At 39.1% G+C, this 26,248-nt stretch overlaps 1 protein-coding gene across 2 annotated transcripts in view; it reads right to left on the minus strand.

The window, feature by feature from the left end:
* CNTNAP5 (contactin associated protein family member 5) overlaps positions 1 to 26,248 on the minus strand; it is an 881,311-nt gene that overhangs the window by 127,642 nt on the left and 727,421 nt on the right. For both annotated transcript variants that reach the window (XR_009009129.1, XM_007169254.3), the window contains exons 15-17: positions 24,626 to 24,753; positions 24,279 to 24,449; positions 14,945 to 15,163 (exon numbers count right to left, since the gene is read on the minus strand). Coding sequence is in view for 1 of the 2 variants with exons in the window: in XM_007169254.3 (XP_007169316.3) it covers positions 14,945 to 15,163; positions 24,279 to 24,449; positions 24,626 to 24,753 (518 nt within the window). In the remaining variant the exon portion in view is untranslated. The remainder of the gene's footprint in view (positions 1 to 14,944; positions 15,164 to 24,278; positions 24,450 to 24,625; positions 24,754 to 26,248) is intronic.

A 26,248-nucleotide genomic window follows, 5' to 3' on the forward strand; every position in this document is an offset into this window, starting at 1 on the left:
GATAAAAATATATTCCCATCAATGTGGATACAAATGTGAATTCCAAATGTGTTATCTCTGACCTGGAATATCATGTTAAACAAGAAACAAAGCAGTAAGTTAAATAAATGAAACTGTAACGCAAAAAATAATAATAATAATAATAATTCTGGCACGTCAGCCTGGCAGGGTGGACAAGATAATAATTAGCAGTAGGGTTGGAAGTAGGGAGAATTCTGTCTTCTCTGAATCACACCAGGTCATCAGACCCATAAATATATGTATGGTAGTCATTGGCTATCTCTAAAAGACTGAAACAAAATGTTTTTAAAGAATTAATCTAGTCTCTTATTCTGAAGGAGTGATAAAACTCCACTCTATTTTCAGTTCTGATAAGTGATACCCAAGCAGGCCAGAAGGTCAAACCCACATTGCTTTCTCCTGTCTGTCTCAATTTTAGTGAGTAAATCTCCTTTTAACTACAAGATAAATCAATTATAAATACAAGCAGATCATAGGGAAAGGTTCATTATTTCTTCCCTAGAGATGGTGTAGAATAAAGAGAGGAGGATTTATGTAGTCAAATGTTTTGTTTCATTTTCCCCTTTATTTTGTAGTCACTCCCTGTGGTGGATTTGAATAACTCTTCATAAATCTTGTTAGTGGCATTTTTCTTCTAAGCGGAGGTGGAGAATGCAAGATCTATTGCACATCTGCTTGCATGTGACTTAGTCAACACGTGTATAAACGGAGAAGTGGCTGGCGTGGTTTTTCTGGCAGAAATACACTCCTTGATGTTTGAGACATATAGAGTATGGTGAGAATGACCCCAAACAAGGGGATCCTTTCAATCCTAGATGCTGATAAAACACAATGACACAAAGAACATGAACCAAATTGCGCAATGAACTAAATTTCCATTTTTGCCTGACTGCTTTTTATTCTTTTGATTCTTTAGAGGTTAGGCTCTCCTTTCTTCATGGAGAGGTAATATTGTAGACCAAGAATAGAATGCTTCTAGAAAGATGCTCCCCACCCACACACACCCAATCCGGTGGTTGGCACTCTCCATTTTCTGACATTATCTACTATGCATTGTGTTGATGGAGGTGAGAATCTTCCCTGAAACTTGAATACTGTACAGAAAGGCAGCCCCAATCTTCCCTCCCCTTTCTCACTCACAGCCCTTTGCCCCCAACTCTGTCCTGTGGATATGCCTTCCCAGGTATCTCCGAATCGATCTGCTTCTTCCCACACCAAGAGCCATGTCTTGAATCCCTCTCACCCCCACTTGAATCCCTTAAACTGAAACAGGCTGGGACCTGGGATCTGGGACCCTTTGCTGCAGTACTTGCACCTGGACAAACATCTCCTCAAGCAACAGATGCAAAGACACTATGAGGGACGAAAAATAACTGTGTGCATGTGCAGCTGGGGCAAATTCTGGACAAGAAGCTACAAAAAGACCAAAAAGCCCAACTGCCACTTCTGAACAGCTGGGAGCGAAAGCAGGGCACTGCGCATGCCCCCTGCACACAGCACCACCGAAGGGTGGGCAGACCACCTAAGTCCCAGTGAAGCCTTGCCTGAATTTCTTGTGTGGCCTCTAGAGTCAATTTCTATTGATTGGTGCAGGCCGAGAACCCTGGTCGGTATCAGCACCACCTGCTAACGGATCTTACCCCCCTCAGCCTTGACTCCTTCCACAGACTCACCACTTTGCAATCAGAGAGACCAACCAGATGTGGAAATCTGATCCTGTTTAATGCCCTTCAGAGACTAGTCCTGAGGTTCAAGCTCAAATCCTTAGCCTAGATGGCACTGCATAGATCTGGCCTCTGCTTACCTCTTCATCCCCTCCTCCTGCACTCCCTGCCCTGACTTCAGTGCACCAGGCTTTCCGAACTACAGTGGCTCCCCACCGCCCATGGTCTCTCTCACCTTCGGACCTCCTCCTGTCCTGTGTATTATGTGGTGTATTACGCACATCTTCCCCCTTACTCTCCACTGTTCACTTTAGTCCATCCCTGCAAATGCAAACACACACACTGGCACTCACACACATGCGTCCCTTCATCCATATTTCTGCCGACCCAGGATTTATTTTAATTAGTTGCCAATGTTTTTAAAACATGAACTATTTGAAATCTAAAAAAAAAATGATGATACAAACAAACTTATTTACAAAACAGAAATAGACCCACAGACACAGAACACACTTATGGTTACCAAAGGGGTGGGGGGGGGGAGGAATAAATTAGAAGTTTGGGATTGACATATACACACTTCTATATATAAAACAGATCAACAACAAGGACCTACTGTATAGCACAGGGAACGCTACTCAGTGTTTTATAATTACGTATAAGGGAAAAGAATCTGAAAAAAAGTATATATATGTATAACTGAATCACTTTGCTGTACACCTGAAACTAGCACAACATTGTAAATCAACTATACTTCAATTAAAAAAAAAAAAAAGACCGTGCCCTTATGTTAGCACTGGGCTTGGCACAGAGTTAATTAATTAATTAATTTAATTAAATAGAACATGAACTATTTAAAAAATTCTAGTAAGTCATTCATTGAAAAATCAGAAAACCTGTTAACAATAAAGCTGCTTTCCTGCATGACAAAGCCCAGCTGCAATGGGAGCAGTTCCTGTCAGACAGGACATGCCCTGTCCGCTTGGCTACGTCCCCCACCAGAACCACTTCATTCATTTAGACTGCTTTCCTGACCCTTGCAGGTACTTGAATTTTCAGCTAATGCTCTAATATATTTTGATCTTATTTTTATCTCCTTCTTGCCTAGAGTTTAATATAAAGTTGGAAGAAGAACAAAAATAAACGTAGCATTATCCTTAAAGCAGATGAGAGTCATGTTTGGGAGTCTTGTACTTAATCTGCAAGCTGTTTAAGAATCCAAACAATGCTTCTAATTCTAAAAAAATAATAATAATAAACATACTTGCTGTATGCTAGAAACATAATTAACTCATTTATAATTAACTCATTCAATACTCAGTGGGAAACAAGTTATTCTTCATATTATTGACATTGCATAGTTGAGGAAACTTAGTGTCAGAGAGACTGTTTTGGCCAAAGTCAAAAATCAAACTGATTTTACGTGGCAGAGCCAGAAGTCTGAATGAGATCTTTTGACCTTCAAAGCCTGAATACCTTCAAAGCCCTAAAATCCTAAAATGAGATATTTGATTAGACAAGCTTGAAATGGAGCAAGATCCAGTGGTCCTGCCTGCCCCCATATTCTCTGCCTGCCTCTTGTCTGTAGAAAAATTTAGTCAAAGAATAAATTTAATCAGAGGAGTGAGAAAATGCAGAAGCGAAGGAAAACAGTCCAACAGGACAAACTAATAATCGTTTAGTCATTAAGTAAAGTCAAGGACCTTTAGTTCCTCTTCAAGGGCTATGGATGATATTCTGAGCCGTATCCTGTGAGATGTTTTGTAGATACTGAAACCCCCACCAGGTGGAAGAAGTTAACTACATGATGACCAGACTGTAGCCATGACATAAGCTGCCACAATTCCGAAAACTGGTGTCAAAGAAATAGGAACAAACGGATCCTGGAACTGAAGATTAGCTGTACTCAGAACAATCAAGATGACACTGATCAGACCACTGCATGACCAATTTCAAGATGACGGTCAGAGCTGACTGTGCTGTTTCTGCATGTAGCCCCTCCCTCTGCCTATAAACCCCTGAAACTCCCCTTTAAAAGCTCTTGCCCACTGATTGTCACTTTGGACATGAGTCCGCCCTCTCCGCCGGTTGCTGGTCTCTGAAATAAAGCAAACTTTCCTTTCCACCAACCTTGCTTCTCGAGTACTGGCTTTCAAGTGGTGAGGAGCCAGACTCCACTTTCAGTAACAATTTGGGTCAGTACTACAACTAAGTGCTGCTTCTACTTGCTTTTTCTCATCCCTTACATGGTTTCTCCCACCTAGTAATATACACGTATGCATTTATCTTCTTGGCTTCTGTATCAGTCTTCATGACACCTTAGACCATTAGTTCACCAGCCGAGCTAGAAGCAATTTTGTATGACTCTCTTCTGTTGGCCCTTGGTATCAAGTGTGTTCATTATGATGATGTTTCCTTGGACTGAGTATGAATCAACTCTTAAAAAGGTTACCATCATCATTCTAAACCTGTCGTAGAAAACCTCCATGTGTCAGCTCGACAAATGCTCATTGCTTCCAGAGAAACATCTCAATTCCTTGGGCCCTCCTTGAACAAGAGCCTCTGTTTTTCTCATATGTGCCTGCTGTCTTGATCATACATGCTCAAACAAAACTCCTTTGCTGAACTCTTGTTTTGGAACAACGTTGAATGTGCCAGGTTGGGCTCCCATTTCACAAAAATAAGTGGTGTCATTCTCTCTCTCTTCTTGAATTTGGAGCAGTTGTTTTCTATATGAACTACTTTGCCTAAAGTCAAGAGTCGAGTGAAGTGCAGGTGTATTACCATCTCGATTTCAAATTCTAAAGTGGGAGCAGGTTTAGCATGTATATGCTGAATAAAAACAAATGCACTAACCAACAGTTATCTTCTGTTTTTATCCTGCCCCTTCAACTGGCAGAATCTTGGTATCAGAAGGAAATCCTAGTGGAGGCTTTAATTCCAAAACGTAATTTCCTTAAGGACAAGGCATGCATCTGGGTACGTTTTGCCAGATACAGGAATCAATAAACACACACTATGTAATAATGCAGGTGTCACTAACTGGATGTCTACAAAGTAAAATAGTGATAGTAAGAGCCAATTTGAACTAAGAGCTTACTTCTTATCAAGCACCTTTACCCATTGCACTTCACAGGCATTTTCTGATTTAACCCTTACCATAAATTGTGGTACCCGAACAGAATACCAAGTCTCCTCAGAAAACTGGAAAAGGGTTTGTTGATGATTTAGAATCAGTTAACAACAGATTGAAATTATTTCCTCGTTTGTTTGGTAGAAATGAATGCTGTGAAAAACTTTTGAAGAAGAATTCAGCCACACTTATCGAGGGCCATTAAAGCATTATTATCATTGGCCTTACCCACATTTTAAAATAAATATTCCAAATGGAGCTGGGGGATGATTATACCCAGAAATATTTAATTTGGCTTTATACATAGTCATTACTAATACTTCATTATTTGCACACATAATATAGTTGTATATCTATAATATCCCCCCAAAATAATAATGGCAAATTATTACAATTAAAATGAAAGTATAAGAATGTGGATGGATATAAATATCAACATACCAAATCAATAATGGTCCTATAGAGCAACAATAACCAATTAGACCATGTGACAGCAAGAAAAAAATTTTATTTAACAACAAAAGCAGCCAAACATCTAGAAATTAACTTAAGACCTATGGCTATAAAAAAGAAAGTAATAACAATTTACCTTGGCTCACAAAGAATAAATAAAGAGATGGAACATGTTTCCATATAATTTAGCAATGTATAGTTATTTCCTTTAATGCAATACAATCCCAATCAATAACCCAAGAAAATTTGTATCATTCAAGAAAAATTATTTTCATAGAACATGAAAAGCTAATTCTAAAATCCATAAAGAAGGTGGTTGATAATAGTTAACAGAGTGATAAGAAAATGAATCAGGTGTGCTTGTGGGGTCGAGGGGAGGGATTGTCCTAATCAACATCAAAATATGTTCTGTACCCAATGTCTGCTGCCTGGGGTAGAGACTGCAATTGTGCTGCCCTGGCAGCTTCTTCCTTTTTGTTATGTAAAATTCATTTCTGATAAACATCAAAATGTACAGTTGCTAAAGTTATGATTATGTATACCTTAATGATTATTAAAGTATTAAAAAAATTAAAAAAATAAAAATATGTTCTGTAAGTATGATGTTGGCACAGCACCTGGAAAAAAACTATGTAAATAAAACAGAGTGGGAAATTCAGAAACACATTCCTTACACAGAGAGATTTTAAACCTTATAGTATATACTGGAGGTCCAAGTAACTAGGTAAAAGAGGAACCATGAAATAAATGGAGATGCCAAATAATATTTGGGGAAATAAATAAAATTACAATCCTACCTCAAAACATTAAACAAATTCCACATGCAATAAAGACATAAAAATGACAACAAACAAAACAATGATACAAAAACTAAAAATATTAGATAAAATATTATATAGCAGTTTAAAATAATATGCTATTTATACTGACATGCTAAGTTTCCCATGGCATATGTTAAGTAAAAAAGCAAACGAAAACAAAAGTACAGCAAGCAAGCTGTGGTATAATACATAGAAGTATACTGATTAAGTAAATATATCCACAAATAATAACATTGTATGGTGTTTCCTAAGGGTACTTAAATGTATGTAACTACTTTGATGCCTGGAAAGTGTCATACTGGGCTAATATTGGTCGCCTCTAAGAAGAGCACTAAGATTATTATTGAATAGTTTTACAGCAAACATGTATTTGTGTACTGACTGTATAATTTAAAATAAATATTTTCATTTATTATGTATATCATGCATAATGCTGCTTATCATTTTTAGAGGCATTTAAGAAATTATTTATTATTTCAAGTTCCAAAAGAAACTCCTTGTTATAGAATTATGTATATCTCTAAAAATTCTTTATTAATATACGTGGTATTTGGATATTAGCAAACACTTTTCCCAGAATCAGCACGTTTGTGCCTGTGGGGTGGGCTGGAGTATGTATGGGTTTTCTGCAAAGACTGGTTTTTTTTCCAAGACTACAGACCAAAAACAAACATTTGCCTTCTTTTTAGCAGAATGGTGGCAGGACACAAGATTTTGCCCCTTCAGAGCACAGTATGGATGTTCTATGGAAATCCCTGTTTGGTTATTATTTACAATTCAGAGGGAGGCGAAGGAAACAAGCAAGCAATTGAATTGTGCCTGTTTCCGTTGCCCACATAACTGTGGAGCAGTAGGAAACTAGTTCCACCACAGTTCAAGGTGGCTGATGTAGTGGTCCAACTGTCTTGCTAAAGAAGCCTCTGAATTATTGCTTTGCATCTCATTTGGAGATACCCCTGAGAGAATATCAAGATGATGGGGCAGGCATTTGCAGCAACATGGATGGACCTAGAGATGATCATACTAAGTGAAGTAAGCCAGAAAGAGAAAGACAAATACCATATGATATCACTTATATGTGGAATCTGAAAAAATGATACAAATGAACTTATTTACAAAACAGAAACAGACTTACAGACGTAGGAAACAAACCTATGGTTACCAAAGGGGAAATGTGAGGGGGCAGGGATAAATTAGGTGTTGGGATTAACATATACACACTATTATATATAAAATAGATAAACAATAAGGACCTACTTCATAGCACAGTGAACTCTACTCAATACTCTGTAAATAACCTATATGGGAAAAGAATCTGAAAAAGAATGGATATATCTATATGTATAGCTGAATCACTTTGCCATACACCTGAAATTAACACAACATTGTAAACCAACTACACTCTATCATAAAATACAAATTAAAAAAAACAAAAAACAAAAAAAACAAAAAACAAAAAAAAGTTCTGTCAAATTATTTTTAAAAAAAAGATGATGAGGTAGGAAAGTCTGCCATAATCCTCATCACAGAGTCTGGAATAGTGACAGGAGCCAGTTTGACCAGATGAGTCCCATCTCCCGTCTCGCAAAGATGAGAGCACAGTAATCCCTCACTTTGCTTCCTTCTGCCACCGTTTTTGAAGATGAAAAATCACTGAGAAAATCACTATCAAAAACAGCCTTAAATCACCCTCCTTGCAAGAGCAACTGGATAAGAAATATGATAGGAGCTCCAGGTCTCTTCTAGAGTCAGCGGAGAAGCAACTTGCTTCTTCCAGGCTGGCTGCCACGCCAAGTCATTGCCCAGATGACAGCAGCTTCAGGATTTCCTGGAAGTTGGGGCCCCTGGAAATCACTCTAATTAGTTTTCTCCAGGGAGGCCCTGCTGAGAACAGAGATTCCCTCAGAAGCTGAACCACACACCCATTCAAGGAACTACGTCGATAAAGTAAAAGTCTATAAGCTTAAGAATTTTCCCTAATAGTCCCACCTGCCCTAGAGTGATTTTATGGTTGAGCTCAGGAGACCCGGAAATACAGAAGGAGCCTACGATTCACTAACGGGATGGTAACAGTGGCAATTCATGGCTGACAATTCTCACAATCCAGTCTACTAACATTGTCCTGACTTTCTGAGGCATGTGTGCAGTGATCACTTTGGGGTTCTTTCTTATTCTAGCTTCTTTTGTGGAAGTGATGGCTGCCATATGACTAGGGATACGTCATCAAATGTGGGAAGCAACTCTCTCTTATCAGAAAAATTAGCTGAAACTTGGAAATAAAGCAAAAAATCATGGATAACATTTGTCCAGTGGAGATGCAGATAATTTCTTTCCAGCATAACAGATAACTCCGAAGATGGCCTGGTGAGCAACGGTTTCATATTTAAATCTACAACTTTATCCTAACTTTTTTGTTGTTAAATTCTCCGTACATATGCCAGCTTTTTAGATGTTCTCTGAACTGATCATGACATCTTAATGACTTCCTCATTAATTAGAGTGAAATAAAATCTTTGACTCATGTTTATTTTCTATTCGCCTGAAACTCATTTTAGCTTTTGGAAGATTAGATTTTAACACATGCTACCAGGATCAGTTAAAATGGTGTTACTTATCATTAGAAAATACGAAACTTATGGAAAGCTCTTAATCGCACAGTACACAATAACTGGGGCTAATAATAATAATAACATAACAATAAAATAATAAGATATTACGGAACTTTTAGTCTTTTGTAAACATGATGATTGAAGAGGAGTTGGCCAGGTAGATCAAGGGTGGGGTTGCCCATCCTAGTTTGAGAGTCAGGACCATCAAGAGAGTGTGAATCAAAAAATGCAAACTCGACTCTAAGGAAGCAATTGAATTTAAAGGGTGTTTTGGAGAAGAAAGTGGGAGAAAAGGAGGCATTCTTTTATGGTTAATTCTTGGGAGGAATGAAAAATAAATTTCTCTTAAAAAATTACTTTGATTAAAAAATGTGTGTGTGTGTGTGTGTGTGTGTGTGTGTGTGTATTGCACAATTCATCCAAATGATTGTGCCCCAGGTAGGGTTCTCCAGCAAACAGGTTGTGAGATGAAGTTAAAGGGGCAGGATGTTTTTCAGGGGGAACCATTGGGAACCACACTTTTGAGCCAGAGAGGCAGGAAGCAGAAGTGGGCAAAGGGGTGAGCTCTGGCGCAGGCCTGATAGTCTAGAACAGCCCCACAGAGAGTGCTGGAGCTAGAAAAGTCCATCAGAGATGTGCTTCCTTGGGTCAAAATGGTTGTGTCTTTGTACCCTGGACTCAAGTGATTATTGTCTGTGGACCTCCCTGGAAGGACGGGACCTTGTCCTGAAGAGATGCAGTAGCTGAAGGGGCAGACAGAGGGAGACTGTCTTCCAAGAGCAATCCCAGCAGCAGGGCCTTCTTGAATGGGGTCCTGGGCAGCACATCCTAGAGTCTACGCAGGTTCCTAAGCCTCTCTACACAGGGGGGGCCTGAGACGACCCTCACCCTTCAGCCTGAGACATGGATGGTGAAGCAGGAAGCTGAATTAAAACATGGCATCTCTCTCCTCTTCTACAAAATTGCCTTCCCCAACTCAAGTGGCTCTGAAGCCAAATCCTTTTCTCTCTGAATCAGAAGAAACTTGATAACACCATGAGAGCAGAGTGTAAATCTGCCAATAACATGTTCAGAGAGTTCTGACTACATCTCCTTTCCCACCATTGTTCTGCTCCAAGGCTTTCTCACCTCCTCCTCTGAGTCGTCAGCTTTGTCACCAGAGCCTTGGAGAAATGCAAACAGGTTATAGGCAGCGTTGCAGCATCAGTATGCCAGGCTGGGCCTACTCTTTTCTAAACTGGAGCTTCCCTGGTTGTCCTGGTTACATCAGCTCAATGGCGCTTTGGCTTTGGAAAAGACACAACAACTTCTCACCTCCCTCAGCTTGGGTCCTTGAACATCCAGAGTGTACTGTTTTATTTTCCAGAAATATCGGCTTGAATTTCGTTTTATAATTATCACCCGAGCTCCACATGAATGGTGCTGTCCTAATGTTTTCTTTCTTTACTGAGTTACAGATTTTGATGACTGGCAGTGCCAGAGTAACTCGAATGACTGCTTCTACCATTGAGTTTTTGTGTGGTCCAAATCTCAGGGCTTTTCTCCCTGGGCTGCATGAGAACATGATGCCATGTTGTACCTGTCTTCAAAAAAAGATAGTATGCTTTGAGATGTGTTTTGCCAAAGGCAGAATGAAAACTAAAAAAAGTGAAACTGTACAAGAAAATTGTACATTCTCCTTCAATGGCCCATTACCAATCTAATGTGGCCAGTATAGGATGACATGAGCTTCAATTAAAGCATAAGAGATTGTAGATAAACATTTCCAAAAGGGTTTTGGAATATTAGGGGGCAGAAAATACTAACATGGACTATGGGGATGGGTTCATTGTACTCAACTCTCAACATTTTCAAGATGAGACAAAATTTTGTGGAAGGGGTCATTTAATCATTCACTTCTCTGAAAATAAAAAGAACCAGTGTTCTTTCAAAGCACTTTCAAGCTCTAAGAACCTGATTTTGTGGAGCAGAAGTGGTGTTGGGGGAAAAAAATGCATGAGGAAGCAGGTGGCTCTTCCTCATTTTTTTGTTTTTTTTCATTGTAGAAGCATTGAGTGACTGCCACTTGGTAGGTAACAAGGAAGCAAAGCATTCACGGGACTTGGCCGCTAGTGTTCTGAGGTCTCCTAAAACTTCTTAAACGAATCAGGACACTTTCTCTTATTTAACTACTATGGGGAATATCAGAAATCATGTATTAATTTTTTTACTAAGACGATTCAAGTATACTTGACATATTACTTAACTTTGAAAAAATAAACTTGTTGGTAAATCAGACCTTATCATCAGAAATGTATAGGATGCTGAAAAGACAATGTCTTTACTTTTTGTTTCACCATTGACATCCTCCGTGCACAATGGTTTTATGTAACAAATATGCTAAAAGGTGATTTTCCAGTTCTTCCTTAACATGAAAAGGATGTGTATCTCCTCCTGTGCTTTGAGACACAGTATGTCTTCCAGACAGAAAACTCTGCTGGCCTGTGTCAGGAAAGCCATCCTTGTGGGGCATTCGCAAGTGTAAATGTAAGTGACTATTCCACAGAGAGACTCTAGCAGTTTCTGAAGTGTCAGGGCAGAGAGCAAATGAGAGCCACCTTTCCTGATTTCACTGCTGACCTCGCCTTGGACATGCTTCACCTGAAAATAGTAATAATAATTCCCAACCAGTGTGGAAGCAGGAGAAGCACTGTGGGTAGGGGGGAAATGGCTTCAACTTTATGATTTACCAAGTCAGTGAAATACTTTCCCCAAGGAGTTCTAAGTGGGAGTTACTTCAGTTTATTTTGACACAAATAAAGCAGCTGAGCCAAAAAAAAAAAAAGAAAAAATAAAGAAAAAGAAAAAAGGTCCATAAAAGGCCAAAAAAATAAGAAGAAAGTAAAGCAGCACAAAAATGAGACTCATGGGCTCACAGCTTTACAAAATGTCCATTCTATAATTGCAACATATTTGGAAAGATGGGGTATCAGATTTGGGGACAAAGAGATATTTTCCTTGCTGTTACATCCACATGGGCATGAGGGTAAGGATGATTGTCATGCTTAATATACAGATGGAGGTGGGACATCCTCAAGTTGTAAGGGATCAGTTACCAGACTCATCAATTTCATTCTGCAAATAATAGACAATGAATCCACTTAGGCTAGTTGTTTTTCTACCAGGGTCCCATGGCCTGTTGGCAGTTGACCTGGAGTTCTTACCCAGATCTCTTCACTTCATTTTCAGCCATAAGTGCTAGTTCTTGGATTTCTCTTGCCTTTTCCTCGTGTTGACTTGAAAAGCTAGTAGGGAAGAGCAAAGCAGAGGGATGATACTGCCAAGAGTTTTAAAGCTGAAACTACCCCAAGCTTGCAGTGCGCATTTCAGAAGCTCTGTGTTATGAAGTTTCTCCTGCTCTATTCAAGAAATGCAAGCAGTAAAATGGCATGGTTGCAACTGTCCCTAACTATCAGGGAAATAAAAGCTTGAAGTTAAAATACTGATTCTGGGAATCCAGCATGCACTGACTCAGGTATAAGCACTTCAACTTGTCACATTCCAATGACAGGGGCAGTGCTAAGAGATATATCCATTCTATAAAATTCAACCTGTTTCTGGTACTCGGGAAGCACTCACAAGCAGAGCAGCAATGCCAGTGATTACCATGCTTGAACGACGCTCTGTTTTGATTGAAAGATCCTTCAGAGGTTAAAGGTATCTAGATAGACATATCCAAATTAATATTTAAGTACTGTCACAATCAATCTATCCCGGTAAAAATAGATAATGAACAAGGACCTACTGTATAGCACAGGGAACTATACTCGATAACCTATGTGGGAAAAGAATCTGAGAAAGAATGTATATATGTATATGTATACGGAATCCCTTTGTTGTACACCTGAAATTAACACATTGTAAATCAAATATACTTCAATTTTAAAAAATTTTTAAAAAGCACAATGCAATCATATCTTTTTCTGCCTAGCAAATATCAAAATCCAGTGACTCAAATTTTCTGAATGATAGAGAATGCAATTTGTCATTTTGGCTGCTCTAGCTAAGTAGAGGCCTTTTTTTTTAAACCATTGAATCATACAAACTGGAAATATTGGGACTTCAAATTTTTTGGTCACCTGACACTTCTAAACAGGTTGAACACTAAAAAACAAAATTCAAATCAACAGACTAAAATGGCCTCCAACAGCATGTTTTTCTTCTTCAAGTACATTAAGACAAGTTCAATAAAGCAGAGTCCCATCTGAGATGGAGCCTATTGGAAAGAAACATACCAGAAGCAGGTGCTCTTGCTGCAGCTGACCTTGGCTCCAGCTAGAGCAAGGTATCTCTCCAGACCCATAGACATGCTCTTACTCATTGCATTTGTGATCAATTAACAGAAACATCTAGAGATAAAAACCCGCAAGGAAACACAGCTGACTCTTTTCCCTTTCGACTTGCACAAAGTTTGTCACATATTCAGGCCATATGATAATTTCATAACTACATGAAATTTGCATGAAGGGATTAAAAGAATTCCATCTTTATATACACCTTTCAGCCAGAAAGATTCATCAGTACTGCCTGAAGATAAATTAAACTTTGGCATGGAATATAATTTATGATAATTGCAAACTACTTGAATTGATTACACCAAAAAAGACATTAAACATTGATGACTAGCAAACTTACTCAGAGCAATGAAATGTGATGTTTAAATAGAATGAAAACATCAATATAAATTTTAAAAATATATTTTAATACTAAATCATATCACTGATGTAGGTTAATCAAGTGAATACTTTTTCACCATAAAAACATTTTTAATCATTTATATCTTAGCTTCTGATGGATAGGTAAAACATGATAGATGAAGAAAGAAATATGATTCCTGTTGGAAAGAGAGATTACATATTCTGTTACTTCTTTTCTTTTGGCTGGTGTGTTCTTAGTGACAGCTTTCCTCAGAGTTAAAAGTTGCACAAACCCAAACTTAAAGGAAGCAAGTAAGAAACACCCATTGATTGCTGATGGCATTTCATTACTAGCAGTAAAGCTATGGTAGTGTGAGAGTTGGTAAAATAAATACATAAGGAAAGAAAATTAAATCTGGGTATACTGGCAAATTTTGGAACTAATTTATGCTACTCTTCTAAGCATCTGAACTTCAAGTTTTATGTAAGAGCAGTGTCTTGGTTTTGATAATAATACAATATCCCTAACATTTACAGCTCTATTTTGTCTTTAAAGCTTTATAAGCCCTGCTCAACCTGCTTTCAAAAAATCCTTTCTAAACTGTAGCTATAAGGCGGACCCTTCCTACCTGGACTAATATGGCTAAATTCTCTCTCCCTCTCTCTTTCTGCCTCTTTGTCTCTCTTGAACAGCACACACACACACACACACACACACACACACAGAGTGAGCTCTTTGAAAAGAAGTTTCATTGCACAAGTCATCTTTCAACTCCCACCATCTGACAAGATGCCTGATTTGTTTTAGGTGCTCACTGACTGCTTATGGAATGAATGGATGATTCAGTGAATGATGTTTGAGCCTTCCCAGGCCCTATTGCCAGCAGTGGTAGCCAGTTCAGAGGAACAACTTATCTAAAGGTTGATTCTGAGTCTCACGGCGGAAATGACCAGTGGAGAGACGTCTGCTTAGGGACCAAGGCTGCTTTTCTGTGCAAGTTATCAGGCAGCTGCCTAAGTGACGTGATTTCAGGGAGTATCAAATAAGCTCCTAGTTTAAAAACCAATAGCTCCCTCCCCCACCATATTACTGATGCCCCAAATCCCTTGGAGATTCTGTAACGTATTTCATTACATGGATATCAGTAATTATCAGGAGCCAGGTATCACTAGGAAGGGTGAATTGTAGCCTACTGACTTACAGTCAACTTCTAATAAGGTTTAAATAGCTGATACATCCTTTTTCTAAGAGTAGGTTTTGATTATAGGGATGAAAAGTAATAGAGGTTCCTGGACATCTGAAGATATACTATGAACAAGGAGAAAAGATACAAATAGAGTTTGAGACCCACTCAAACTTTGCTAAGCGATGACATAATCTTCCATTGTTATAGCTACTGAATCTAGTAAGGAAGAACCTGTGAAATTACGTTATAATTATAAATGCCTTATGAAATATTTTAATCATTTCCCAGGTCTAAAATAAAATAGCAATTTTCCCTGGGCCTGGTTCCACAGTGGTCTTGTAGGGTTTTTAGCACACAGGGCACCTTAAGTTGTCCCCTACCTACAAACAGCTGGCTGTTGAGCTGTAACCGGAAATGGCCCTCCTCTGAGGTCTCCCTGGTCATCCTTGGGAGGTTGTCCACCTGGAGTGAGGTCTCCTTGAGGTTCCTCTCAGCCCAGACATAATGCCATTGGTTGTCATTCAGAGGAGAAGAGGACCGGACTATGAGCTCTACAGGGCCATTCCCAACATCAATGGCAAACGTGACCTCGGAAGGAGCTGAAACCAAAAAGGAAACAGGTAGAGAGATGAAGGAAGCTGTCAGTGCATTTAGGACACAAGCATACCCTGAACGAATGATAAAAACGATCGTACATCAATAGCTAGGTAGAGAGGCCTTCAGATGAAATCCCTGCAGTATTAAAATTACCATTAATGGTAATAACTACAAACTACTAAATCTCAAGCTCTTTTTTTTGTCCCAGTTGGTTCTCATTGTGAGAATTCAAGAAATTCAATTCAAGAATTCCGGATAGGGACCCGTGTCACTGATGCTGATCTGACAAAATGCATCTGCTCCAAGGTTCTGGGTTTTCTGGATCTGTTCTGACTTCAACTGTGTCCTCATGGACAGCTATAGACACTTGGTTAGCTAAGCAGCTACACTCCTGCAAGGAGAAGACCACACTCTGGGAAGTCCAGTGCTTGGTATTATTCATTATGCATATTATAATAATGTATTTCATATATATAACATATTATTATGTGTATTATATGTATTATTATTCTATAATGTATTATTTCATCAATACATATGATACAAGAATTCATGCTATTCCTATGACTTTTTTTTAAAAGGAGGCTCAGAAATTTTAATGCCTTGTCTGCATCACTGCAAGTGGCAGTGTCTGGGAACAAACACAACCCTATCCCCCAACTCCCCACGCGGGGCTCCTTCCATGACCCTTTCTGCCTTTCTATAGCAATCTGCTTATCGTACAAGACAGGAAAGAGCCAGTCAGGGGTAATGCTACCTGTGATGATGATGATGATGATGATGATGACAGGAAGATAACAGTGGTGGTCATGATGGTGATAGCTGTGGTGGTGATGATGACGGTGGTGGTGATAGGGATGATGATAGTGATGGTGATGGTGATGGTAATGGAGGTGATGGTGATGGTGGTGATGTGATGGTGGTGATGGTAATGGAGGTGATGGTGATGGTGGTGATGGTGATGGTGATGGTGGTGATGGTAATGGAGGTGATGGTGATGGTGGTGATGGTGATGGTGATGGAGGTGATGGTGATGGTGGTGATGGTGATGGTGATGGTGGTGATGGTAATGGAGGTGATGGTGATGGTGGTGATGGTGATGGTGATGGAGGTGATGGTGATGGTGATGGAGGTGATGGTGATGGTGGTGATGGTGATGGTAATGGAGGTGATGGTGATGGTGGTGATGGTGATGGTAATGGTGGTGATGGTGATGGTGATGGTGGTGATGGTAATGGAGGTGATGGTGATGGTGGTGATGGTGATGGTGATGGAGGTGATGGTGATGGTAATGGAGGCAATGGTGATGGTGGTGATAATGGTGATGGTGGTGATGGTGACGGTGGTGATGGTGATGGTGGTGATGGTGATGGTGATGGTGGTGATAATGGTGATGGTGATGGTGGTGATGGTGATGGTGATGGTGATGGTGGTGATGGTGATGGTGGTGATGGTGATGGTGGTGATGGTGATGGTAATGGTGATGGTGATGGTGGTGATGGTAATGGAGGTGATGGTGATGGTGGTGATGGTGATGGTGATAGTGGTGATGGTGATGGTGGTGATAATGGTGATGGTGGTGATGGTGATGGTGGTGATGGTGATGGTAATGGTGGTGATAGTGATGGTGGTGATGGTGGTGATAATGGTGATGGTGGTGGTCATGATGATGGTGGTGAAGGTGATGTGGTGATGATAGTAGTGAGGATGGTGTTGATGGTGATGGTGGTGATAGTGGTGATGGTGGTGGTCATGGTGATGATGGGGATGGTGACAGTGGTGTTATCACCATTAACAGAGAGAAGTAGCAGCAGCACAGTAGTACCACGCACTCTGAGGAGCACTGTACTAAGCACTGCCCATAGAGTCTCTCATTTTAATCCTCAAAGCAACACTATGAGAAACGTCTCATTTTTATGCCCATTTTATGGGCGAGAAAATGAAAGTTCAGAGAAATAGAAATAATTTGCTTGAAATTGCCTTGATAGTAAGTAGAATCTGACTCCAAAAGTATAATCTCCATCTTTTTTCTCTATTTTAGTATATCTTCTTGTATTTTCTTTTATTATGTAAGAATTCTAAATCTAAAGGATGTGGAGAGGTAAATTATAAATTGAAGTTAAGGGGAAGACAGTTCCCTCTCAGGAACAGGAGTCTTCATATTCCAGACCTTCCCCTCCTTATCAGCACCTTGTGATGGCCTCCCTCCTTTACACCCGAGATAGGACATGTGTATTTCTTTGACAAGGTCATCAACTAACAGATCTGAATATTCAGCAATACCAAAGGTCAGCCATCACCCTGGACCACTCCTTCCTCACCTTTTAAACCCTAACAGAAAGCCAGCCTTGGTATAAGAAGCCCCCAATATGCAGAATTTCAAGTAGCAGAGAGTTTGAATTGTTTTGCTTCCTGGTGAATGTGAGCCCTGACCGCAAAGAGAGGCAATAAGATAGAAGCTTTACAAATGGGATTTGAGACATGGACTCTGGCACCCCCATGACCTGAGGTAAGTTTTCAAGCTTGTCACCTCTTACTTTTCTCCTTTGTAAAATGGGGATAAAAACAATACCTAATTGTCAGGTTGTTTATAAATTCGTCCTGACAAAGTTCTTAGAACTGTGCCTGGCATGTAGGATGTACTCAACAATGATAGCTATTGTTATTATTATCATCACCATGGCATGGTTCACCAACCCAGGTCAGTTGTCTTTGGTTCATAAACCCATGCATTAATGGAAGCAGAATTGAAGGGAGCAAATCAGATTCAACAATTACAAGATTAAATAAGAGTGAAGTTGGCCCTTTGAGCCATTGCCTGTTTCTTATCAGGCCACCAGTGCTACCTTGAAGCCCTGCTTATCTTGAGACCAAATAAACAATTACTGAGATACTGAGCATAAATGTATTTCTCTCTAAAAACATAGGTAAAGACTCTTGAGGTTGAAGGGGAGGAATGCTAAAGATTTTGCTAAAAGCCTTCCTGCAAAGCTGGTCTTTGGATATCCAGTTCCACGGAGACAGCACGTCTCTGTGGAAGGAAGGTTTGCTCCACTGCTGTGACGGCCTGCCACCTCCTGTCACCACTACCTCCTTGTTAGTTTCTGGTCTGCACTTATCTCTGCCCCAACATTTATCCCTCTGTTGTATAATGATCTGTTTATGGTCTGTCTCCCCAGCTAGTCTGCAACCTGTAGATGAACACCTCATTCATTGGACACCCAGAACCTAGGATTGGGCCTTGTATACAGGAAGCTCCCATCAAACTAAAATTTCATTCATTAAAATGTTACCCTGCACATACTAAATGCAATTTTTAAATTTTCTTTAATTTTTTTTTTTTTAGTTTTATACCAAGGTGTTAGATTCCTTAAAAACCTTCTAAAATTATTATTATTTAACTTTACTCAAGTCACTATTAAAGACCTACTACTATGTTCGACTCACTCCTCCTAGAACTAGGGGAGAATCAGTGAAATGTAATAATAATAGCTAACATTTATTGAGTGCTTACCATGACCCAGGCACTCTGCTAAGCATTTTTCATGAATCAACTCCCTACAATCCTATGAGGAAGGTAATATTTTACAGAGGAGGGAACTGACCGACAGATAGCTGAGAAGCTGCTCCAACCCAGAGGGGGCAGAGTCAGGATTTAAATCCAGGTGATGTGTCTCTGGAGCTCACTTTTTAACCCACTTGTCCTATGAGAAAACCACGATCCCCAAAACCTATGCAGTCCCTACCGGGCAGTCAAAGCTAGATATATAATACGGGTGCCTGGAACAAACTGAATGAAAATAAATGTAAGTACATGGTGATACCTCCAACACTGCCTAGTGACTTGGTGGACAGGACACCCGAGGCCAACGTCAACTAGATCTCATTTGCTGGGGGGATGGGCATAGCTCAGTGGTTCTAAATGGGAAAGCTGGAGGCCCAGTGGCAGCATTACCTCTATCATGAATTTACCCTCTTCTTCCCCCAACTGTCTGACAAATATCCTCCCTTAACATTTACACCCTATGGTTCAGGACAAAGCGAAGGAGTCACTGGAGTCTTTCAGTGGGTTTTTACCCAGCCAGGGCCTGTGCTAAGCAGAGATGAATGAAACAAAATGAGCTCATTGTGTGCTTTTGAGAAGATTGACCAAGAAGGGGCATGTCAAGTGGAGGAAACTGCCACAAGCACGAGAGATTGTACACCAAGTGCTCCTAGAAGATGAGAAGATGCCTTCTAAGGCTCCTGTACAATGCTCTTCCTTCCTCAAACTGTGACACCATCTCCGTGTTCTCAGCCTTACACAGGTCAGGCATGTGAGATGTCTCAGGCACCATAATGGAATAAAGAAGAAGATGCAAGGCCTTAATGTAGTCTCCTAACCTCTCTGACCTCCCATGTATTCATCTGTAGAATGAGAAGTAAATGAAATATCGTTAAACATTTTTGGAGACATGGACTCTTGGAGGAGCTGATGACAACTGTGGCTCCTATTCCAGAAGAAAAGCACACGCAGTTTTGCATTAAGCTGTAAAGACCTGCTGAATGTCCTATGCCTCAAAACATGGAGGAAGATCACGCTATTTTCTCACCTTCTAACTTTCTTGGCTCTTGAGACAGTTTTGCAAAGCAGAGTAGGGAGTTGTTCGAATGAACAGAGAACTGAATCCTGGATTGTGAATCTTACTGGGTGATGCTGGGTGTGTTATTTACCCTCTCAAGGCTCACCTTCCTCATCTACATATTGGACTGTGAGGTGAACATGAAAATCATAATTCAATATCTTGATGATTATAGATGAGATTATTTGAAAACAAAATTAAATAATGAATATAAAACATTCAGTACTATGTCTAATTAGAGTACTCAACCATTCAGTATAAATGTAATTATTATTAGAATTAATCTTTCCTATTCTTGAGGATCTGAGGATTGTATCTTCAAGTTACCATCACAGTTGGTAATATTATTGATATGATACATCTGAAAGTCAGAACTCAAATTTCTAGATATATAGATATAGATGAGGATATAGATATAGAGATAGAGATAGAGATAGAGATTTAGTTGTTCCTCCATCCCCTCTCCCCTCTCTACCAAGAGGACAAACATTAATCACCTGGAGACAACGTTAGACCCTATCAGCCTCGAGATGCCACCAGAAGAATCTACATAACAAACTTGACTAACTAGCCTTTATCTCTACTTTCGAAGCCTAAAAATGCTTTCCTTTATCCTATTATTTCTCCAAAAATGTATTGTTCTCTTTTTAAGATGTCATATGAACTGGAGTTCTAAGCCACGTCGTTGAGTCACTCATTTCCTCTGGGTATCTCCCATCCCTACATGAGGTATACATGTTAACAAACTTCTGTTTGTTTTCCCTCTTGTTATTCTGTCTTTTATCACATGGTTCTCAGCCAAGAACTCAGACTTTTAGGAATGAAAATGACTTTTTTTTTTCCCCTACAGGCTTTAAGGTCAGCTAGCTGCCCCTACCACCCAAGGGGTAAGGCTGGGCTCTGGCAAAACCAGTCTGAAATCTTTACTTCCCTGTCTAGAGGCATTTGTTCCTAGGTAGTCAGAGGAGTTGCATATCAGGAGGATGGTGTGGACAGCTGGCAAAGAAGTGCTTTCCCACCAGCTGAAATGTGGCTCCTTCTTGAGGGAAAGATAGCCTTGACGGAAGTAGAGATTCAGAAGTCAGAGCAGGGAGAGAAATAAATTAGACCACTGCTAACATTTGTTAAACTCCTGAATCCAACCAGAAATAAAGTGCCCCACCAATTCCGGACTTGGTCACGTGTCCCGGTACCAATAAATTCCCATCCTTGTGTCTACCGGTTAAGATTGAATTTTCTTTTAATTGCAGCCAAATGCATCTGATTGACATACAGGCATCGACAATTCCATTTTCATAAATAAGCACTGAAGGGGTGAGGAACTTGCTCACAATTAGAGTTAGAGAAACAGAAATTAGAATCCACATTGGGTTCTAACCAGTAGCCTCTTTCTGCTATGCCATACTGATCTCAACAGCCATTTCCTTCTGATCCCCCATCCACTCCAAAATATTGTTTCAACCTGCACAGCCTTTGTGAGCTAATTGTCAAAATAGCTATTTTTTTCTCAGTCTCATTTGAAACAAATCCATTAAGACTTGACGACATAATGAAACATCTTGTCTTTCATAGAATATGGACTAATCTTAAAGCTACACAATTCAAATGTCTTAGTTGGAAGTGACCCAGAAAGAAAGAAATTGAAAATTTTATGTAAACTTCTTGTTGCTTGTCCAACAATTCGGATACATCAATTTTGAAAACTTCTGTTTGGAGAGTTACAGAGGAATACTCCTTGGGGATGAGGAAGAGATCTACTTGAGAAATCTACTACATTTATGTGAAGGCCATTTTCTTTCTAAGAAGCTGATCTGTAGAGGAATCTTACTATGAACACTTTAGGGTGAAAATTCCATCTGTGTAAAAGACATAGGTTGAGTGCAGCTGTTAGTAAGAAATGAAAGATAAGCCCCATTTGTTTGTTTGTTTTTCCTTTTAAATAATAATAATAAAACAAAATATTTTGAAAATTTTGAGACCTCGTACTTTAACAAAGTTTATACAAAATCTTCCTCTTTCAAAAAATACATATTCTCTGATCTGGTGAAAAAGTGTGCATTGAACAATGACATCAATGGATTTTAAATTTTTATCCGATTTAATACCACTTGCACTGAAAACATTTTTGTGCAACCCAAAGGACAAAATATAGTATGAGGAAGTACAAACAAATTGGACACTGAAATATAATTAACACTAAATCATCACTCATTACCTTGTGATAATATGCCATGACATTTGCTGCTGCTTTAATGAATCGAAAGGCCTTAGGGCCTGATTGTTATTAAATTTACATTGAGGTTATTATATCTATATTATGAATTGGCTGGCACTCAACTCCACATATTTAAAGCCTGGCCAATGTAGCTATGAGGGATCTTATTTCACACTAAAGCCACAAGATCTTCCTGCCATTAATAGTCTAAATCATTGGAGTAAAAGGAGATTACAACTACCAGTTAAAGAGATGCCTTTCCTTGTATTGTGCTGTAGCTGCAGAAGAAACACTTAGCTGCTCTGTGCTCTGCAGGAGACCTGTACACGCACTTCAGCCATCTCCTCCAGCCAGCACTTTTGTCTCTTTTTCTGGAGCTCTCAAATTTCAAAGTTTCTGTTGCTAAGACATTATTACTTAGGTTTTCAAGGGTATTTCATGCTGTCACATTATTATTGTAATATGGTCAATTGCCACAATCAAATCATAGAAAACATGCATTTAAAACCAGGTAAATGAGGCACCTAATGAAAAGCATAAGTCTTCATGGTCACAGCTTAAATAAGGGCAAGGTGGTGGGAGCAGTCCTCCTTGTGTATAAGAAAGAAGTGGGTATACTGAATGCAGAGAATCAGAAAACTAGCAAAAGCAACTAAAAGTAGATCTGTTTTTTATTATTGTCACACACCAGTAATTCTAAATAATGTCAGCAATGAAACATTCCTCCACCGGGGGGGGGGGGAAACTTTTGTAGGTTTAAGTTGTAACAAATGCTGATGTTAGTATTAATTTTTAATAATGTGTAAGCTTCAAGTAGTACATTTTATTACCTACCACATGTTATATTCAAGAGGGAAGTTAATATAGAGAACTCCTGACATACCATTGGCTCCTGAACATGCAGACTCAAATATGTGTTTGTTTTTAAGAATAAGAACTCAATTTCTGATTTCCCATTTTTACAGTTACTGTGTTATCATTGTTTAACTCAGATCTCCTGTTGAAACAAGGAATATGTAGTACCACAGGGGCTGTGAACACAAATTGCACCCAAAGAGAGCTTAAGCAACTCCAAAACCTTAGGAACTCTGTAAGGTTTCACCAAGTAGAATAGTAACCCATGATGAATTTTCTAATAAAAATATTTTAGTGGATTTTTTTTTTATTTCAGAGCTATTTGAAAGTTGCTAACATTGATCGTGAAAAAAGTACATAGAGATTATAGCAATTTCTGGAATTTATTGTAAAATGGGATTTTTATGAATCTCTATCAAATTTAGCCTTATGTTTAAAATCTTTCTTAAAATGTTTATATCTATTGCTTAATGTGAAAAACATTTTAAATTTAAAGTTAGTAAAAAGTATCCTTTGATCAGTAAGAGAGAAGATAAACGGACAAATCTGAATATACTCTCTTTTGAACATGAACATGCAAAGAAAATCAATTCTGATGAACTCACAAATTTGCATAAGTCAAGTCTAAGGAACAGAACTTTTAATGTTACTACTATTACTTGAACAGACCAATATGTAGGTATTTTTCCCTTTTATATAAAAAATGAATGAATGTGATTAAAATTCTTTACTGTATTGTGTTTCTTTTTTGTACTGGAATATTTTTATTGGCATGATTACATATAAAAGTTCATTAACAGAACACTTCCACATCTGCATTTGTATTACTTTTCACTTAGCTTTATGATTATTTCTTAATATAACTTGTATATAGGAAATGGGATGTTAAAAAATGATCCATGTCCTGACACCAAACTCACTAGATTCACCCCTTTTCACGGTGAAGTGGTAGAGAAACGATGGAAATTCTGATTGGTCACTCACATACTCCTGGTGATGGGAAATAAGCCAAGAAATTACTTGCAGAGAAAAAGTACAACAAAAATTTGACTTCAAGAATAAATAGAATGCAGAATACTAATGTTTTCAGCTTTCCATAGAAATTGCAGTGAAAAAGTTCCATGGTGTGGAAGCTTAAAAGAATAGGTAATAAATGCCCATGGATCAGATAAAAGACACTGTAAATAAATATCTATGGGAATTTTGGGAATGCACTAGTTTGAAGAGAGAATGACTCTTTAAATACGGGTAAGTAATAATAAAACAAAAAACATAAGGAGGAACTAGAAATTATCATTGTTAATTTGACAGAGGCCCAGGGAGATTAATTTGATAATCTAAATAATACACTAGTTGTTGGCGGCAAAGATAAGTTTAAAACTTCTGCTGACCAGTTATATTAAATTCATAAATGAGAACACTTACAGCTTATTTCAAGTCGGATGAAGTCTTTAATGCCAAGGTTTTCTAGGAAAACTCCAGATAAAGCCATGGTTTTAAAAAAGAAGGAAATGTCAGCACTGAATTCCGCATGGAAAGTAGGAAAGTGGAGGTAAGAGGCTTCTGTATAAAATGATACCGCATTCCAGAAGTGTCCTGCAAATGAAAAAATCCTGAGTATGGTTCATTGTTTTTGAATGGGGTACAGGAAAGCACTGGGCATGTAGATAATTTTCAAGACTGGGGGACACTGCAGGGAAAAAGGATAAGGGAATAAAACATCTTGTGCTTAGGTAAGACAGAGAGAAATCTTCTTTCAATTTAGTACTCACGGTCACCATAGCAACGCAAGGGACCAATTCTCCAAGCAGCTTCTGAGTTTGATCTGTTGGTATCAGTGATAACTATCTGAGTGACAGGCAAGTGGTCTTTGAAGGAAAGAAAGCCAGTATCATTTGTCCTGCAAAACATAAATTTAAGAAAAGAAAGGAGAAAATGTGGATAATCTAGGGATTCTTTAACAAGCCTCCTCTTTTCAAAAGTGATTTGGCTGGTTGCTGCAGGGTTGGGGCAGCAGGGGAATAACAGAGGGCCTTTCATCTCATAGGTATGTGTGAAAGTCTGGGATGCCAATTACAAAACCCATGGCCAGCTTCCAAAAACAAGAGCATTTTACATCTTCCTTAAGTCTTTCCAGAAAAGCAGATAGTTTACAGAGCTTGCTGCTGCTTTTTATAGCTCACAGCATCCCACCTGCCCAATGCAGTGCTGATGGAACATGAAACATTGCCTCTCTTTCCATGAAGAGATTGGCTATCTCAGTAACTAACTTGAAATAAGCATCACAAAGCCACTTAAAATCACTCCAAGGACTTGTTTCAGCCACCTGCCAACAGGTTTTAATCGGTTTAGGATGTTTCTTATCACCTTTTAACTCTAGGTGGTTTGCTGCTTTTTATTTTTTTTCTATGTTTTAGAGATCTTTGTAGTTAATGACTCTGGCTTTGTCTCTGTTAATTACGCAACTAGGAAACTGACTAGTCATCCTTTGACAAGAAAGTTAAAAATGAATGGGGTTAAGCTATCCACGTTTCCCTTTTTTTTTTAACATCTTTATTGGAGTATAATTGCTTTACAATGGTATGTTAGTTTCTGCTTTATAACAAAGTGAATCAACTATACATATACATATATCCCCATATCTCCTTCCTCTTGCGTCTCCCTTTTTTTTGAGTTGTGTTTTTGGACTCATGGTAAGGACACACCATTTTACTGAGAGTAAAAAGGAAATGTAAGTAAGAAACTGGCATTGAATGAATATGCAGTGATTTTGAGCCAGAAATATACTAGGGGAAAAGTAACACACCTATGCGGTGGGTACCATTATTTCCATCACAAATGAGGAAACTGAGGCTAAAAGATATGAGATAACTTGTCTACGGCCACAGGGCAGAAAGGGCAGGGGTCTGGTCACTTGGTGTCTATCTCAACCCTAAATTTAACAAGTATGCCATAAATATATGTTAATCTGAGCTGAACTGAATTATATAAGGCAGTCTGATAATTGCACATGGGTGGGTTGGACTGCCCAGCCACACAGCCTCAGGTAAGCACAGGATGGATTATCTTGTCTGTTCCTGGGAATTGGGAGACACGGCACCAAGCCACAACAATCAAGGCAAAGTATATGATGCAGCAATTTGTTTATGAGAACACAGAGGAGCAAATTCATATTGGTTTTCTCTGTAGACACAAAGACATCAACACAACACTCAAAAAACACTCAATGGGCTTCCCCGGTGGTGCAGTGGTTGAGAGTCCGCCTGCCAGTGCAGGGGACGCGGGTTCGAGCCCTGGTCTGGGAGGATCCCACATGCCGCGGAGCGACTGGGCCTGTGGGCCACAACTACTGAACCTGCGCGTCTGGAGCCTGTGCTCCGCAACAAAGGAGGCCA

The sequence above is a fragment of the Balaenoptera acutorostrata genome, chromosome 8 (assembly GCF_949987535.1).
Source record: "Balaenoptera acutorostrata chromosome 8, mBalAcu1.1, whole genome shotgun sequence".
Classification (NCBI taxonomy): Eukaryota; Metazoa; Chordata; class Mammalia; order Artiodactyla; family Balaenopteridae; genus Balaenoptera; species Balaenoptera acutorostrata.